At 40.0% G+C, this 16,602-nt stretch overlaps 1 protein-coding gene across 1 annotated transcript in view; it reads right to left on the reverse strand.

Annotated features, from left to right (window-relative positions):
• Positions 1-15,344, reverse strand: part of KL (klotho) — a 46,406-nt gene extending 31,062 nt beyond the window's left edge. Inside the window, exon 1 of the mRNA XM_044288391.1 lies at positions 14,490-15,344. Within this exon, the coding sequence (XP_044144326.1) occupies positions 14,490-15,188 (699 nt within the window). The 5' untranslated portion in view covers positions 15,189-15,344. The remainder of the gene's footprint in view (positions 1-14,489) is intronic.
• Positions 15,345-16,602: the final 1,258 nt, after the last annotated feature.

Consider the following 16,602-nt stretch of genomic DNA (forward strand, 5'->3'; position numbering starts at 1 on the left):
ATCATCAAATCCGTCAGTGTTATTTAGAACCGGCTTAGAAAGGAAATGTTATGTTAATCTTCTGTGAACTCATGTAGACAGCACATAAACAGTATATGTATAGCATGTTTCTCTGGGACCTACAGTATGCTACTGGAAAATTCGAATATAGTGTCACCATAACAAGGAAACACGGTCACTTCTTTATTAGGGAACCAAGCTTAAAATTAATTGATCACCTATATTTTTTTTTTACTAATTAAAACCGGATACTGATATTCAATTCTTCTAATCTATCGTTTTTGACTATAGATTTTTCTATTTTATTTTCTATATATAATTAAGGGGGCTGCCATCTTGTCTTAGCTGCTGTTAAGAGCATTTAGAGATATGCTTTACAGTAGCAACAAGGGCCATAGACACAATATTGATATCTATTGGAGACATTTATAGACATGCTGTGTGACCCTGCAGAGGTCACTGTGCAGGGATGGGCAGTAGATACATTGTGACCACCCCCTATTGCATATCTATCTATCTACAATATTTGCAGGTCCAGATGATGAATTTGTCGTATAAATAGCAATTGCCAAGTTACATTTTGTTTATAAACTCTTTTATTTGCAGAACTAGCAGTGTTCCTTGGGTGCCCCAAGAAAAAATGTCCAGCCTACCATCAGTATACACTCCTCAACATTAAAACTGTAACACCGAGAAGGACAAGCCATAAGGTTTGATCTGCAGATGACCAAAATTTCAAGCACCTAGCTCAAATTTGTGGAATGCAAGAGGGGCATTAAAGCCAGATTGAAAGCAAAGCTTTTTAGCCACATTAAGCAAAAACTGGATCAAGTCCACCTGTCAAAACTGGATCAAGTCCACTTGTCAAACTGAGAGGGACAGAATCCTTGTACTGAGAGACCTTCATTTATCACTCCAGCAGATCGCTATGTGCCTAGGGCAAGATGTCAGCACTGTTCAATGTTGCGTGTCCCAATCGTTGGGAGAACAATGGCACACTGGAATGACAGCAAGATGTGCACAGAGGTGTCTGATTAGAAGAATGGCGCAGAGTGATCTATTCTGTACTGCAACTGAAATTGGACTTCACATCCCAAGCCTATGGCAGCAAACTGTGTCTACACAAACCATCAGAAGGCAATTTCAAGACATTGGCTACAAGCCAGACATCTAGCTACAGATATTCCAAACGCTATCACGGTACACAGCAAAACAGCAATGAAGGCTGAAATGGAAGTCTATCCTCTTAAGTGATAAATCAGGCTTTTGTCTCTGACACAGTGATAGCCAGACATTGGTCTGTAGACCGTGTGGGCTATGCCCTGCAGAGGTCTTCACAAGTGATTTTCACACCAGCCCTACACCTGGGATTATGGCATGGGGTGCTAGACCCATCTAGTCTTAATTTCCCATACATTAACAGCTCGGTGTTATATTGATTTGGTCGTGGAACCAGTAGTATGAGCATCACTCGAAAGTGTCCCAGGAGCCATTTTTTCAACAGGATCACGCTAGGCCGCATGTTGTTTCTGTAACTGTGAGCAGCCTTCATGATCTAAATGTGCTTCCATGGCCTGCAACAGGTCCAGATTTCTCTCTCATTGAGCCCATCTGGAATAGGCTCAATGAGAGAGAGAAAGCTGCCAGCCGCGGATCTTGATGATTTGCATGCCCAAGGGCATTCAGCGTGGCAGAACATTCCTCAGACAGCCATTAATAACCTCACTGATGTTATTACATGCCAAAGCGTGTATGCACGTGTATTTCTGCACGTGGTGCTCATACTCCCTCAAAGAATAAGTCAAGATGTTTTGAATACTTTGTTGCATATCATTAACATGTCTACTGATCCTGTGATTTCCATCATTCCACGACTCTTGGTGTTGCAATTTCAATGTTGAGGAGTGTATATAGAGCATTCTTATTGTTATCATTATGTACACAGATCATATTATATTGGGGCTCCAAACCAGATGACCTGGAGTTGTTTTTTGCTTGACCTTTGAGGCTCATTAGTTATATCAGAACCTATGCCCACCAAAGAATTCATTGGTACTCTAGTGTGGTCAGTCCATTGTTATACAGATAAATCCAGAGCTTTACGTTCTTTTTCCCCACTGGCATGGCATACAATAACTTTCCACAAACCCTGGCTGTCCCATGTACATTATGAGGCTTCATAAGTTTACTGGAAGAACCGTGGACAGCTACATGAATAACCATGCTCACCACCACAGAGCTCTGTAGTATTCTCATAAGTAATGGGCAAAAGCAAGTCAACTGAACACCGAAGATTAGACACCCAGGAGACATGAGACCACAGACTATCTACAGTATTTTAGAACGAGGTCGCAACATAAAATGTGAAAAGGGTCTCAAAACCTTTTGAATGCATGTGTGCAATTTATTCCTGCTTGACTACATGGCCTGCACATGGCGGTGTACACATGAAGAAGAAGAATTGAGAGGCATTACCAGAACACAATTAAGGGAAATTGATCTAGTAGCTTCAATGTAATTAACTGGGACACATATTTATTATCTGACGGTCTTGGGAACATTATGTTCTAAATTAACGCTGCAAGTAATACCTTAGCTGCATGAGATAATACAGCATGTGGTGCCTATGGGTTACGTGCAGTATAACATAGGCGTAGGATACTGCTTACTGCTCCCCTTTCCAACTCTGTGGTGAAACTGACCACAGGCCCCAGTATGACCTGCGCTGCCATGATGTGCTGGCCTAATTATTTTTAAATAGCACAGTATATGCTTGTAATTATTATAAAGGGGACCTTTCGCCATAAAAATGTTATCCAATGTACTGGCATCATGTTATAGAGCATGACGAGCTGAACAGATTGATATGTAGTTTTGTAGGATACGACTCAGTGTAACTTATTGATTGAAATCTCCTCTCTGTCCATGCTTAGGAGTCCAGTGGGCGGTCCTTCTCAGATTGACAGCTATCTTTATATACATGTTCATGAGTAGAGCCGCCTACTGGACTCCTCAGCATAGAAAGAGCTCACAAAACTAAACATTATGGGGTCATTTATCAAACTGGTGTAAAGTAGAACTGGCTTAGTTGCCCATAGCAACCAATCAGATTCCACCTTTCAATTTCCTAAAGAGCTCTGAAAAATGAAAGGCAGGAATCTGATTGGTTGCTAGAGGCTACTAGGCCAGTTTTCCTTTTGATAAATATCCCCTCTATATCGTAAAATGTGCATGAGAGATTAAAGAATAGAAAATGAGCCGTTCGGTCAGCACTTGGTGACCTGTTCTATCATATGTTTATTACCTGAACACGGCGTAGTTAAATTATTTTATGTGACTAAATGATCGTGAGAGTGCGCAATAAAACTAGATTACATTACTGTGGAAAGACGAGCTCAGCGGCCACCCTAGCCGGCATTATGTGATGGCACTGCTCGGCTACCTTTACACAGCTTACTGAAAAATGTGCAGTAATAAAAAAAGGTCATCTCACAAGAAACATGGTCATCTCTAGGCTACTTTCACACTCGCGTTTGGTGCGGCTCCGTCATGGATCTGCACAGACAGATCCGCACCGATAATACAACCGTCTGCATCCGTTCAGAACGGATCCCTTTGTATTATCTTTAACATAGCCAAGACGGATCCGTCATGAACACCATTGAAAGTCAATGGAGGACGGATCCGTTTTCTATCATCAGGAAAAGGATCCTGTCCCCATTGACTTACATTGTGTGTCAGAACGGATCAGTTTGGCTCAGTTTCGTCAGACAGACACCAAAATGGAGAACGGAGGCAAACTGATGCATTCTGAGCAGATCCTTTTCCATTCAGAATGCATTAGGGCAAAACTAATCCGTTTTGGACCGATTGTGAGAGCCCTGAACGGATCTCACAAACGGAAAGCCAAAATGCCACTGTGAAAGTAGCCAAGGGATACATTACATATGGGGAACTTGTCCCATTTTAACTTTACACCAATATTGATACCCCCACGTATTTTTCTTAAACCCATAGACATATAGGGCACATATACAGTAGCAGTCATCGTGACAGACTGTAACTTTAAATTACTAGAATCTTAGTGGCATGCCATGCACTCAGCTCCCCCTAGTGGTGGCTGTGTGTAAAGGGAAACAGGAGATTTATGGAGGAGATTTATCAGTGTATTTATACCAGCTGTCTGGTGTAAATACATTGAGAAATATGGTGTTCAGAATGAGTGCCCTATATATGAAGCACCTGTTCGGCTTCTTCTGACAAAAAGATTGGTTAAAGTGGGCGAGGCACAGGGCACCTTTTGTTTTATTAAAGATTTTCTCCATTTAGTACATTTCAATGGAGGGCATGCTAAGTTTTGCTATGGAGCCCCATGAGATCCATTACGACTCTGTACAGAATATAGTAAAAAGTGACCATGCTTGCAGAGTCGGGAAGGAGGAATCAACAGTGCCTTCTCTAGGTCAATAGACCTTGGACCCCAACAATCTGGGGTATAGCAATCACAGTCTTTGAACCAGACTCAAATATCTTGAAGCAAGTATTGTTGGAAGGAATAGGGTGCTGGCAACGCTGCATAGCACAAAGGGGAGCATACTGTGTAGGGAGCAGAAAAGGACATACCCTTACTGTGCCTGGGGCACAATGGTGAGGCACTAAGAGGGGCATTACTGTGTGGGCCTAAAGACCAATGTAGGAGGTTGCCCTGATAAAGACTGTAGGAACACTTAAACCACCCACTTCCTGCACAGTGTATCCTTGAACTGTAAACCTCCAGTAAACTACCTGGTGATCAATCTTAAACTATGGAGCTGATAAATATGAGGGCTACTGAACTTGTGCTTTGGACTGAGCAAATCCAGTCCAAGGCTATAGTTTAGCCAAACATCTGGGCCAATGCAAGCAAATGACCCAGCATTTTGCTCAGGGTCCTCAGCTAGGAGCATAAAACCGGTGACATATACCCTTTAACCTCTTGGGGGCATAGGGCGTACAGGTACGCCCTGATGTCCCGGTACTTAAGGACATAGGGCGTACCTGTGTATTTCCAATCACCGCCAGGTGGCGGGCGGTGATTGGAACTGGGAACCCTGGGACGATGCCGAGGGGGGTCCTGTGACCCCCCCCCCCCCTTATCGGCGATCGCTGCGGATTAACCCCTTTTATGCCGCTGACCGTAGAAAAAAAATGCCATTTTTGTCACCTTACATCACAAAAAGTGCAAAAACCAACTGATCAAAAAGGTATATGCCCACCAAAATAGTACTAATCAAACCGTCACCTCATCCCGCAAAAAATGAGCCCCTACCTAAGACAATCGCCCAAAAAATAAAAAAAACTATGGCTAAGAACATGGAGACACTAAAACATTTTTTTTTTTGTTTAAAAAATACTGGTATTGTGTAAAACTTAAGTAAATAAAAAAAGTATACATATTAGGTATCACCGCGTCCAAAAGAACCTGCTCTTTAAAAATATCACATGACCTAACCCCTCAGGTGAATACCGTAAAAAAAAAAAAAAAAAAAAAAGACGGTGTAAAAAAAAGACATTTTTTGTCACCTTACATCACAAAAAGTGTAATAGCAAGCAATTAAAAAGTCATACGCACCCCAAAATAGTTCCAATTAAATCGTCATCTCATCCCGCAAAAATCATACCCTACCTAAAATAATCGCCCAAAAACTGAAAAAACAATGGCTCTAAAACATGATATTTTTTTTCAAAAATTATATTTAAAAAAAAAATGAAATCATTGTGTAAAACTTACAAAAAATAAATAAAAAAATTGACATATTAGGTATCGCCGCGTCCGTAATAACCTGCACTATATTTCAGTGATTTTGTTTTATATATATTGAATGTGCCTTTACCTGGCATTTAAACATTCCTTTGCACCTGGTGGCCTCCATCACATGGTCTGATATGGGTGTGGCTTACAGTCTTGCTTTATTCACATTGCATTAGTTGTCCTGCTATGCGGTTGTGTGGAAGCTTGGCTGTGAGCTGGATTTCATTACCTTCAGACCGTGTTCACACCATAGTTAGCGTAGTGGTAGGACCCTTGCCATGCTGAGAGACCGTGACGTGGTGCGTGATGGGCTCCGATATGTTCCTGACAGGAATATATTGGCAAAAGTCTCAGCTTTTAATATCTGCTTGTATGACTAGCTAGTATAGTCAGTGGCATATCCATTTGGTGCATTTTTTTCTGTGATTTATATAATTATATTTTCATCCGCACAATGCTCCGTTTTGTGTAGGATGCCTTTGTGGTGCATGTGGACCGCGCCGGCATCCTCCATTGTACGCATTTTTTGCTGGGGATGGTCGTTTGCTGCGGTCCACATGCGGTGGGACTTCTCCCCCAATGAGAAACACGCTACAGTGTTTGGGGTTTGAGCAGTTCCCCCATATTTGCCACTATATTTCTGTGATTCTGAATGTAAACTATCTATTATAAAAGTAGAGAAATTGACATTTGGAAATTTGGTAATTTTTCCAAATTTTGGGTAAATTTGGGATTTTTTTATTAAAACAAATTAATTTTACCACTGTCATGAAGTACAATATGTGGCGAGAAAACAATCTCAGAATGGCTTGGATAAGTAAAAGTGTTTTAAAGTTATGACCACATAAAGTGGTCCTTAAGGTGAAAAATGGCCCGGTCCTTAAGGGGTTAATTTTTGATCACTTTTTATTCCTTTTATTGGGTGGTGAGGTGACTGAAAAATGCAGATTTATTTATTTATTTTTCATGCTCACAATGCAGGATAAATAGCATGATATTGTAAAAATTTAGACTATTAGAGACAAGCTGATACCAATTATGTTTATATTTTATTGTTTTGACTTTTTTACGTGATAAATCGAAACAGATTTTCTTTAGCATTTTAAATTTGGAGATTTTTTAATATTTAAAAAAATGTTATTAAACGTTTTATTAACCCCTTCCCAACATGCACCATACGTGTATGGCACAGCTGGAAGTGACTTCTTGTTAAGGGGCACATCTGGTCTTAGCTAATGTAAAGGGGCCCATATGGGCATAACTACTGTGAAGGAGGCACAGTGTGGACATAACTACTGTGAACGGGTACAATGTGGGTATAACTACTGTGAACGGGCACAATGTGGGTATATCATCTTTACCTCACTTCATTGTATGTTACGGGACTATTATTTGATATATGAAACACTGCTGGAACCTGTGGAGTCATAGTAACATCATTTCTATGGACATATAGGCCATAATCATAAGGCCTTACATACCACGTGGTCTTAGGATTGTTTGGATATCGATCATCTCCAATTATAACTAATTACCCCATTGTGGTTATACCTATTTTATTGTGTTGTTTTATGAGTTTTATATTGCTAGTTATTATTTTACTATTTACAATAAATGTGTGCCAATTGGTAGAGTGCTCGTCCATACACTTTTGTTCAAACCTTCTACTTTAATCAGAGAGGTAGGGTGTCCTCTCTTTAGACTTGTAGCACCACACCACAGGCTATATAGGAGAGCAGCCACCACCAACTCCCATTTTTTTAATACAATGTGGGTATAACTACTGTGAAGGAGGCACTATGTAAGCATAACTACTGTGAAGTTACGTACAATTATTGGAGTAATAAATGTTTAAAAGTTAAATTGAGATTCAAATCAAAAATCGTCTATAGGCTTGAAAAAAGATTGAGGGGTGGAGTTTCTAGAATGGGTTCACTTCTCAGGGGTTCCATTTATTATTTCACCCCAGACCCTCTATACTTGTCAGTACAGGCGCTGCCTGTAAATCACCACATTGGTGAAGGAGGATCCCAAGAACCTGAGTGTCTCTCAAAGGGACGAACCAGTACACCCTTCTTGTCACTGTATGAGCCCAGGGAGATTCAGAACCATGAGTACAACTACTACTACTCCCATCCAGCCAGATCTAAACACTCACACATGCCCCTGTGGCACACTGCTTTTGTACTGTATAGGTACCTCAGGGTCTTCAAATGTAACATGGTACCCGAAAACCATTCCAGCACAATCTGCTCATTATGGATGTGGCAATACCTAATATGTCAACTTTTTCTTATTTATTTAAGTTTTACACAATAATAGCATTTTTGAAACCGAAATAATGATATTTTAGTGTATCCATAGTCTGAGAGCCGTTGCTTTTTTATTTTTTGACCAATTGTCTTAGGTAAAAACAAATTTTTTTGGGGGGGGGATGAGGTGACGGTCTGATTGGTACTATTTTGGGGGGTATATGCCTTTTTGATCGCTTGGTGTTGCAATTTTTGTGATGCAAGGTGACAAAAATGGCTTTTTTTTACACAGTTTTAATTTTATTTTTTTACGGTGTTCAGCTGAGGAGTTCGTTCATGTGATATTTTTATAGAGATGGTTGTTACGGACGTGGTGATACCTAATATGTCTACTTTTTTTTATTTATTTTGCTTTAGCACAATAATAGCAGTTTTGAAGCACAACATAATCATATTTTAGTGTCTCCATTGTCTGAGAGTGATAGCTTTTTTATTTTTTGACCGATTCTCTTAGGTAGGGTCTCATTTTTAAAAGGACGAGGTGACGGTTTGATTGGTACTAATTTAGGGGGCATACACCTTTTTGATCACTTGCTGTTGCAATTTTTGTGATGTAATGTGACAAAAATGGCTTTTTTTACACAGTTTTTTCTTTTTTTTTTACGGTGTTCACCTGAGGGGTTAGGTCATGTGATATTTTAATAGAGCTGGTTGTTATGGACGTGGCGATACCTAATATGTATATATTTTTTTATGTATTTCACTTTAGCACAATAATAGCAGTACTTGAAACAAAAAAATGATGTTTTAGAGTCTCCATGTTCTGAGAGCTATAGTTTTTTTTTTTTTTTTGGGCGATTGTCTTAGGTAGGGGCTAATTTTTTGCGGGATGAGGTGATGGTTTGATTGGTACCATTTTGTGGGAAATAAGCCTTTTTGATTGCTTGGTGTTGCACTTTTTGTGATGTAAGGTGACAAAAATGGCTCTTTTTTTACACCGTTTTTATTTTATTTTTTATGGTGTTTATCGGACAGGGTGTATCATATAATATATTTATAGAGACGGTCATTATGGACGCGGCAATACCTAATACATGTGGTGTTTTTTTCATTTTTTTATTATAAAATAAGGGGAAAGGGGCTTTTTTTCTTTCTTTTTTTACTTTATTAATTTTATTACTTTATTAAAAACACTTTTTTTTAAAACTTTTTTTTCTTTACTTTATTTATGATGTTCACTTTTGGGGGTCTGATCCCCTCTGCAATGCATTACAATACATCTGCGCCCCTGCAGGGATCGCACACCACTCTGGTGCCCGCCCGATCACCATGACGTACTATTACGTCAAATGGCGGGAACGCAGTGGCTTCCATGACACAATGGTACGTCATGTGTCGGGAAGGGGTTAATAACTATTTTTGAAGTATCACGATCTGTCTTAAAAGCAATGAAATGCAAATTTAGAAATTAGCAAATTTTTCCAAATTTTCTGTAATTTTTTTTATAAATAAAGGTAAAACATATAGGGCCAGATTTATCATTAGCTCAGGTCAGAATAATGGAGTGAAAAAGTCTCAAAAAAGTCCCAAAGGCTAAAACTGCGCACAAATTTGCGACTTTTTTCTGCTCTGCACTATGCTCGCCAGTTTTCTGAAAGTGGGCGTGTTTTCTTATGTAAATGAATCTCTAGACAGATTTACTATTGGGACTTTTTTAAAAAGTCGCAAAAAAGTTGCAAAAAAGTCGCAACTTCACTCCAGTGAGGACCATGCTTATCTTATGAGACTTTTTAATAGAACATGCGACTTTTTCGTAATGATGTGCGACTTTTGTAAAGCTGCTTACTAACAGATAAACTGCTACCGTCAAACCACATTTATTACAGTCTTAAAGGGCCGTTCATAAATCTGACTTGGCTAAAACTGACTTTAGCCATATGTGAAAGTGGAGGGAGCTGTCAGAGTCGTGATAAATTTGGCCCATAGACTCACATCTACCACTAACCTGAAGTACAATGTGTCACAAGAAAACAGTTTCAGAATCACTTGGATAGGTAAAGGCATTACAACATTATTAGTAAGGATGAGCGAATTTCATATTTTGAAATTCCTTTTCTGTTCAGGTTGTGGTATAAGGTGAATTGTTTTATGGATTCCGTTACCACGGACCATAACGCAATTCTATGATGGAATGCCTTTAGAGGCATTCCATTATTCATTCCGTCCTAATAGAAGTCTATGGGCTGCAAAACGGATCCGTCCCATTTCCGTTATGCTGGAGTCCTCTCCTGCATAACGGAAACCCGGACGGATCCGTTAAGCAGGCCATAGACTTCTTTTATGACGGAATGAATAACGGAATGCCTCTAAAGGCATTCCATTAGGCATTCCGTCACGGATTTGTGTTATGGTCCGTAGTAACGGAATCCATAACACAATTCACATTATATCACAACCTGAACTCGAATTTCAAAATATGAAATTTGCTCATCCCTAGTTATTACCACATAAAGTGACATGTCAGATTTGCAAAAATAGGTTCTGTCAGAAAGGTGAAAAATAACCGTCAGGAAGGGGTTAAACTTTTGATACCTGCTGTGTATGGAGCGTGATTAGCCCCTACACCCAATCCATACACTTTTCATGCAACATGTGAGGTACATGTGCATCATATGTCGGGAAGGGGTTAAAGCACCTGGTCTGGGGTCTGGTTTACTTAGGTGGTCTAGTGTCTATATTTATATTGAGTCTGCTCTGCTATTCCATACTTTGGTGTTTTTGCAGTATAGTGACATATGGTATTCCAAACATACAGATCAGTGGTCTTTTTGACAAAATACAGTGTGTTCTAGGTATGGCCTTTTTCTGGGGCTTTCTTCATAGGCTTATGTACTAAACTTCAAAACGGCTTAGAAAATACATGTAAAAAAGAAATCACAAAATAAAAATAAAACAAAAAACTCAAGTAAAAACATGTAAATAACTGAAGGTATTGTTATTACAAGAATCTTTGCTTAGAAAGTCTAAATCTGATTTAAGCTGTCTGAAAATATTCATCCGAAACGAAAAAGAACTTTGCTCACCAATTTAAATACTTGACTAATTTTACATTGCAAAGTTCATGTTCTCCTCTACTTTACTACTTCATTGCTTCAAAAGGGGTATTTCTACTTTATAATGTTACAAGTTATTGTTAATTCTGCTATAATATGATTACTAGGGGGTCTGAACTCTGGGACCCCTGGAGATTGCAAGAATAAAAAAAAAACAAGTTTCTTTTGGCCTTTTCAGTTTTCCAGTGCAGGGAACCACAACACGGCTCCAATCAACTAATGATGTGGTCCATTCATCCTTAGGATTGGTGGGGGTCTCAAGACTACAAAATAACAGGAAGTGATGAAATATCCCAGTGGGGAAAATACAATTTAAAGTACCAAGTTTGACAAAATATATATATAATCATACTTTATCGGTTGCAGCCAAATGTGGGATATGCCGACACAAAAATAGAAACAGACTTAAATTGGAATGGATAGTTTGTAATGGATACCATGGACAGACAGATTCAATAGGCAGCTTGTCATGCTTTGCTTTCTGTACAGAACTCGTAAGGGGAGATCCCAGCAACGAGATCTCCCACAATTAGCTTCTGACAGGAGCATTTACTATCTCATACAATTTTTTCCAAAATGGACCACCACTTTAAAGAGGTTGTCCATTTTTTTTTCATATACCCACCACCCAGCAGGACCTGTGAAGAGATCTATACTCACCTACTTTCCACCACTCCATTCCAAGTCCATGGCTCCTGGGCCATCTTCACCAGACCTTCAACGCAATAAGCTCCTCAATGCTATGAGATAAAGCTATCTCCTTATACCATTCTTTCAGCCTGGAAGGATCTGAAGACTGCCATGTCGAGGGAAGACTGTCTTTGCCGTTCAAAGGTAGCATGTTCAAAGGTTTTTTATAGGAAGATTAGGCCATGTCAAACATAAAAAGCCATACTTGGGAGCACAAGGAATCATCACTCCAGTCAATCCCAGTATGACCTTAAGGACAGCATCGCAAAAGCGTGTGTAAGGAGCAACACCATCATATGTGGACATGGTGCCTCCTGAAGTACTGCATCTCAAACACATAACAAACAAAGATGATATGAACCTAAAAGGTATCGGGAGATGACCTTATGGCATGTTTCTTTAGCCTTTGTTGCTTTATGAGAAAGATGAAAGCATTTGGACCATTGGTGGGTGGGGGTTGAGTTGTTTCCCTAAATTTAATCCCCAAGCCTGACAAAATGGATGGAGTGGATCCACATGCTGTGATATCAGAAACGTTCACCGAAATAGCATGTGGTGTGATGGAGGCAAGACATATATGCTTCAATTTGATCTATTTAATAATAAGCCAGATCTTTTGTGTCCTGAAATATTTGATTGTTGGCTTATATGACGCCATCAGATTCTGGTCGATCCGTCTTTACACTCTAACCTCTTGCATATACAATACAAATCAATGGCCTCTGTAGTTATGATCCATTAGGGACATCACACGGAAGACATATCCCCAGATCCTGGATTCAGTGGCCAACTGACTACATGATGCAGTCATGGACATACAAAGATTTAGGAGTAAATGAAGACAGTGATGCTTGGGAGAGTTTAAATGGCAAGAGAAAGAGGAAGAACAGCAACAAGCAGGTCACTGTGAAGCTTTGAGTCATAACTGACTTGAAACCACATATTAATAATAAAAGTAATTGGTATGATAGTAATACAATAAACTATACACACATGAGATGAAATGTCTTCCATCATGACAAGCATCTTCTGAATATCACATTTGAATTATTGAGACTTAATGGGGTTATCTGGGATTTTAAAACTGAAGATGTATCATTAGAATAGGTCATAAGTATTAGATTGGTGGGGGTTCGACTCTTTGCTTCCGCTCTATATTATATGGTCACCCACTATAGCCATGTAGCACCACAATTCCCATAAACTGTATTTCAGACATGCTCAACCTGCGGCCCTCCAGCTGTTGCAAAACTACAACTCCCAGCATGCCCGAACAGCTTACAGCTAACACCCTACAGCAGGGCATGGTGGGAGTTGTAGTTTTACTACAGCTGGAGGGCCGCAGGTTGAGCATCCCTGCTGTATTACATCTGTTGAGCAAGTACAAGAAGCTTCCACTGGGTCCAGCTGATCACAGGACCTACTTAGAGAATTTCTTTTTCACTGGTTTTTAGACTTTGAGATACCATTTTCAAACTTCAGTAGAAGTCCATTCTCTATTACTGGTGCCATAAATTTTTAGCATCCCACTACATAATAGAAATAGCCATGTCCCAATGCAAGTGATTAAAAAGTGGTAGCACTGACTTCATATTTATTGCAGTATCTGAACCTCCTTGTGCTAAAGATGCAGCAGAAAGTTTATGTATCGGTAGAGGGATTGTGGCTGTAGATCATGCACATACACTGCCATGTCTTTAGCTGCTTCCTCCAAGTATCAGCTGGTGAAGACCACATTTCCACTGTGAATATATTATAAAGATTGGGTACCCCATCCACAGTCCATGTCCATGTTCTCAGATCACCCTCTTTATTGATCTCCTGCATTGATATGTCCAAATGTCTTGGATACCACAGTAGTGGTCCTGCGCAGTTACTGCAGATTATTACTGATTTGTCACTAGGTCAGAATTCTACTTCTTTTCTTCTATGTATTTGACTGATCAATATACCCATCTTCTATTCATACTAGAACTTCATCCCTGCATTTATGTCTGGTCTGTTCACTGATGATCGGAATCATTAACATAAGTAAAGAAGGTCAGCTTCCAAACCTCCTACTATATGATACAAATTTATATGTTCAGATTATAAAATAAAAAAGACTAAAAATAATAATAATTGATATAAGGATAGAGAACAAGAAATATTTGATAAATGAAGAGATGGAGACATATATTAGTAACAGACAGGCAAACAGACAGACAGATAGATATAAAGATAGAGGTAGACAGATAGATAGAGTGTTTGTATGTGCCTTTGTGCATGGCAGTGTGCTGCTACTTGTAGTCCTTGTTTGCTTTTACATTGCAGCCAGTAGTGTGCACCTGGACCTGTTTTTTACATTGTTTGGAGGTGCTGGTGTAACTTTTTTTTTTTTTTGCATTTTAGATATATAGATTAGATAAGATAGGTAGGTAGATAGATAAGACAGACATGGATAAATAGGTTACGAAATATATGGATAGATGATTGATGGATGGATAGAAAGATAGATAGATAGTTATATAGATAGATATATAGATAGATTGCTAGATAATGAGACTGACAGATGGACAGAATGATAGATAGATAGATAGATAGATAGATAGATTATTGTACATGTCCATATCTTGTCACTCTAGTTCCATATTTGCTGCCTACCTTTATGAGATTGTGTCCAGCTTTGTACCCAAGTAACTTCTCTCCTTTAATGCCAGGGGGTAAACTGCCGGTAGAATATCCATGCCAAGCTACCACATAAGGATTGTCAATGGTAATCCAATACTTCACATCTTTTCCAAACAGATTAAAGCAAGCTTTAGCATAGGCTTCAAAAACTTCCACCATGGACTCATTGATCCATCCACCATAGATATCCTGTAGCCTCTGAGGCAGGTCCCAGTGGTAGAGGGTAACCACAGGTTTTATGCCCATCTCCTTCAACCTGTTGATGAGCGCCCTGTAATAGGCATACCCTGCTTGGCTGGCACCTGCATCCGTCCCATTAGGAAACAACCTTGACCAAGAAATTGAGAACCTGTAGTGTGAGACCCCCAAAATCTGAAGAGCTTCTGTGTCCCTGTAGAGGTTGTTGTAGCTGTCACTAGCCACATCTCCTGTGGCACGTCCATCCTTGTGGCAATGTGTGTCCCAGATGGAGGGTGCCCTGCCATCCTGCTGCCAGCCACCCTCCACCTGATAAGCAGCTGTGCCAACTGCCCACATAAAGTCCTGAGGGAAGGTGTCATAAAGAAACAAGTTGTCTTTAGGGAAAGGCAGCCTTTCAAACCTATGCCATATATTCTCTGCACGCCCAGGAAGGCAGCAGCCCAGTGCAAGCCACACCACCAGTAACCTCATGGTGAGAGGGCTTCTTAATGGAGAAGAAGGATGATGATAAGACCATCCAGCAGTAAGCTCTATATATCACCTGCCCACTATAAAGAGTGTGCCTAATCCCATATAGCAGGGAGGGACAGAAGATTAATAATTAGCTCAAGGAGCTCATCAACTCCAGAGCTTCCTCCTCTGCTGTGAGAAGCAGCAATGTTCAGTGCTACATGCACTGACAACAAGTAGCACTCCTCCTCCTCCTCCTCCTCCTCCTGGTCTGCACACCGTGACACACGCTAATTACACCCAGGGATGCATGGGCACAAGGTAAAGCTGCAGCAATAAGCAGGCACAACAGGGGGCACAAGGAGATGAGCAGAGTTCACAGAGTGCGCAGAACTCAGCCATGGATAGAGAAATGACACAGTAATAACTGCAAGAGGAGAGATTATAGGTCAGACAAGTACAAGGGTTTATTGTAGATGTAGATATAGATTAGATAGATAGATAGATAGATAGATTAGGAATGAAAGAAAGAAAGAAAAAGAATGAAAGAGAAAAAAATCAAATAAAGAAAGATAGAGAGAAAGAAAGAACGAAAAAAAAAAAGATAGATATGCTCTCTAGTGTTATACAAACGTCGATCTGTAATGTTCATGTATGGAAGTGTTAGCAATCGGAGTTAAAAAATGGTCTTTCATTTATAGGAATATTTGTGTGGCATGTAGGTGACTGTACACTGTTAGACCAGGGACCACACACCTTAATCTGGGGATAGACTGGGGTCATAAACTACCGGAACCTCACCAATTACACAGTTGGGTCAAAGGGGTTGTCCGGTTTCAGGATGAAACCAGAGAACCCTCCAAGTCAACCTGCAATGAAGAATGGCGAATACTTGCTTGCAAGATCCCTTGCCAACACTCAGGTTCTCCCATCCGGACTCTGTTTACCTGGCTGCAGCAGTGATGCTACGTCGAAAACTAAATACTTCTGCAGCCAACAATTGGCTGCAGAGGTCACATGTTGTCGTCATGGTGTCACCTCTACTGCCGTGTACATAGAGCCCGTCTGGGAGATCGTGAATGGCAGGGTGGGATCCAGCAGGTAAGTACTCGTTAGTTCATTATTGCAAGTTGATCTGGAGGGTTGTTCGTTTCATCCTCAAACTGGACTACCCCTCTAATCTAGTGGATATGCCATAAAGAAAAAAAAACCTTAAGGGCAAGCTCACATATAGTAAAATTTGCAGGGAAATTTGCAGTGGCAAATGGTCCCAAGACGAACTCTCTGTATATCCAACATGACATGTTGTCACATATCACTGCTGTGACCTCTGAATAAAGTGGATTTTTGGGGGATTTGCAGATTGTGCTGCAGATCCAGGGCTAATCCTCAGCAAAATCCTCAATAATTGGGTTTCGTTAAAGATTTCTACTTT

This window comes from Bufo gargarizans, chromosome 3, assembly GCF_014858855.1.
Source record: "Bufo gargarizans isolate SCDJY-AF-19 chromosome 3, ASM1485885v1, whole genome shotgun sequence".
Classification (NCBI taxonomy): domain Eukaryota; kingdom Metazoa; phylum Chordata; class Amphibia; order Anura; family Bufonidae; genus Bufo; species Bufo gargarizans.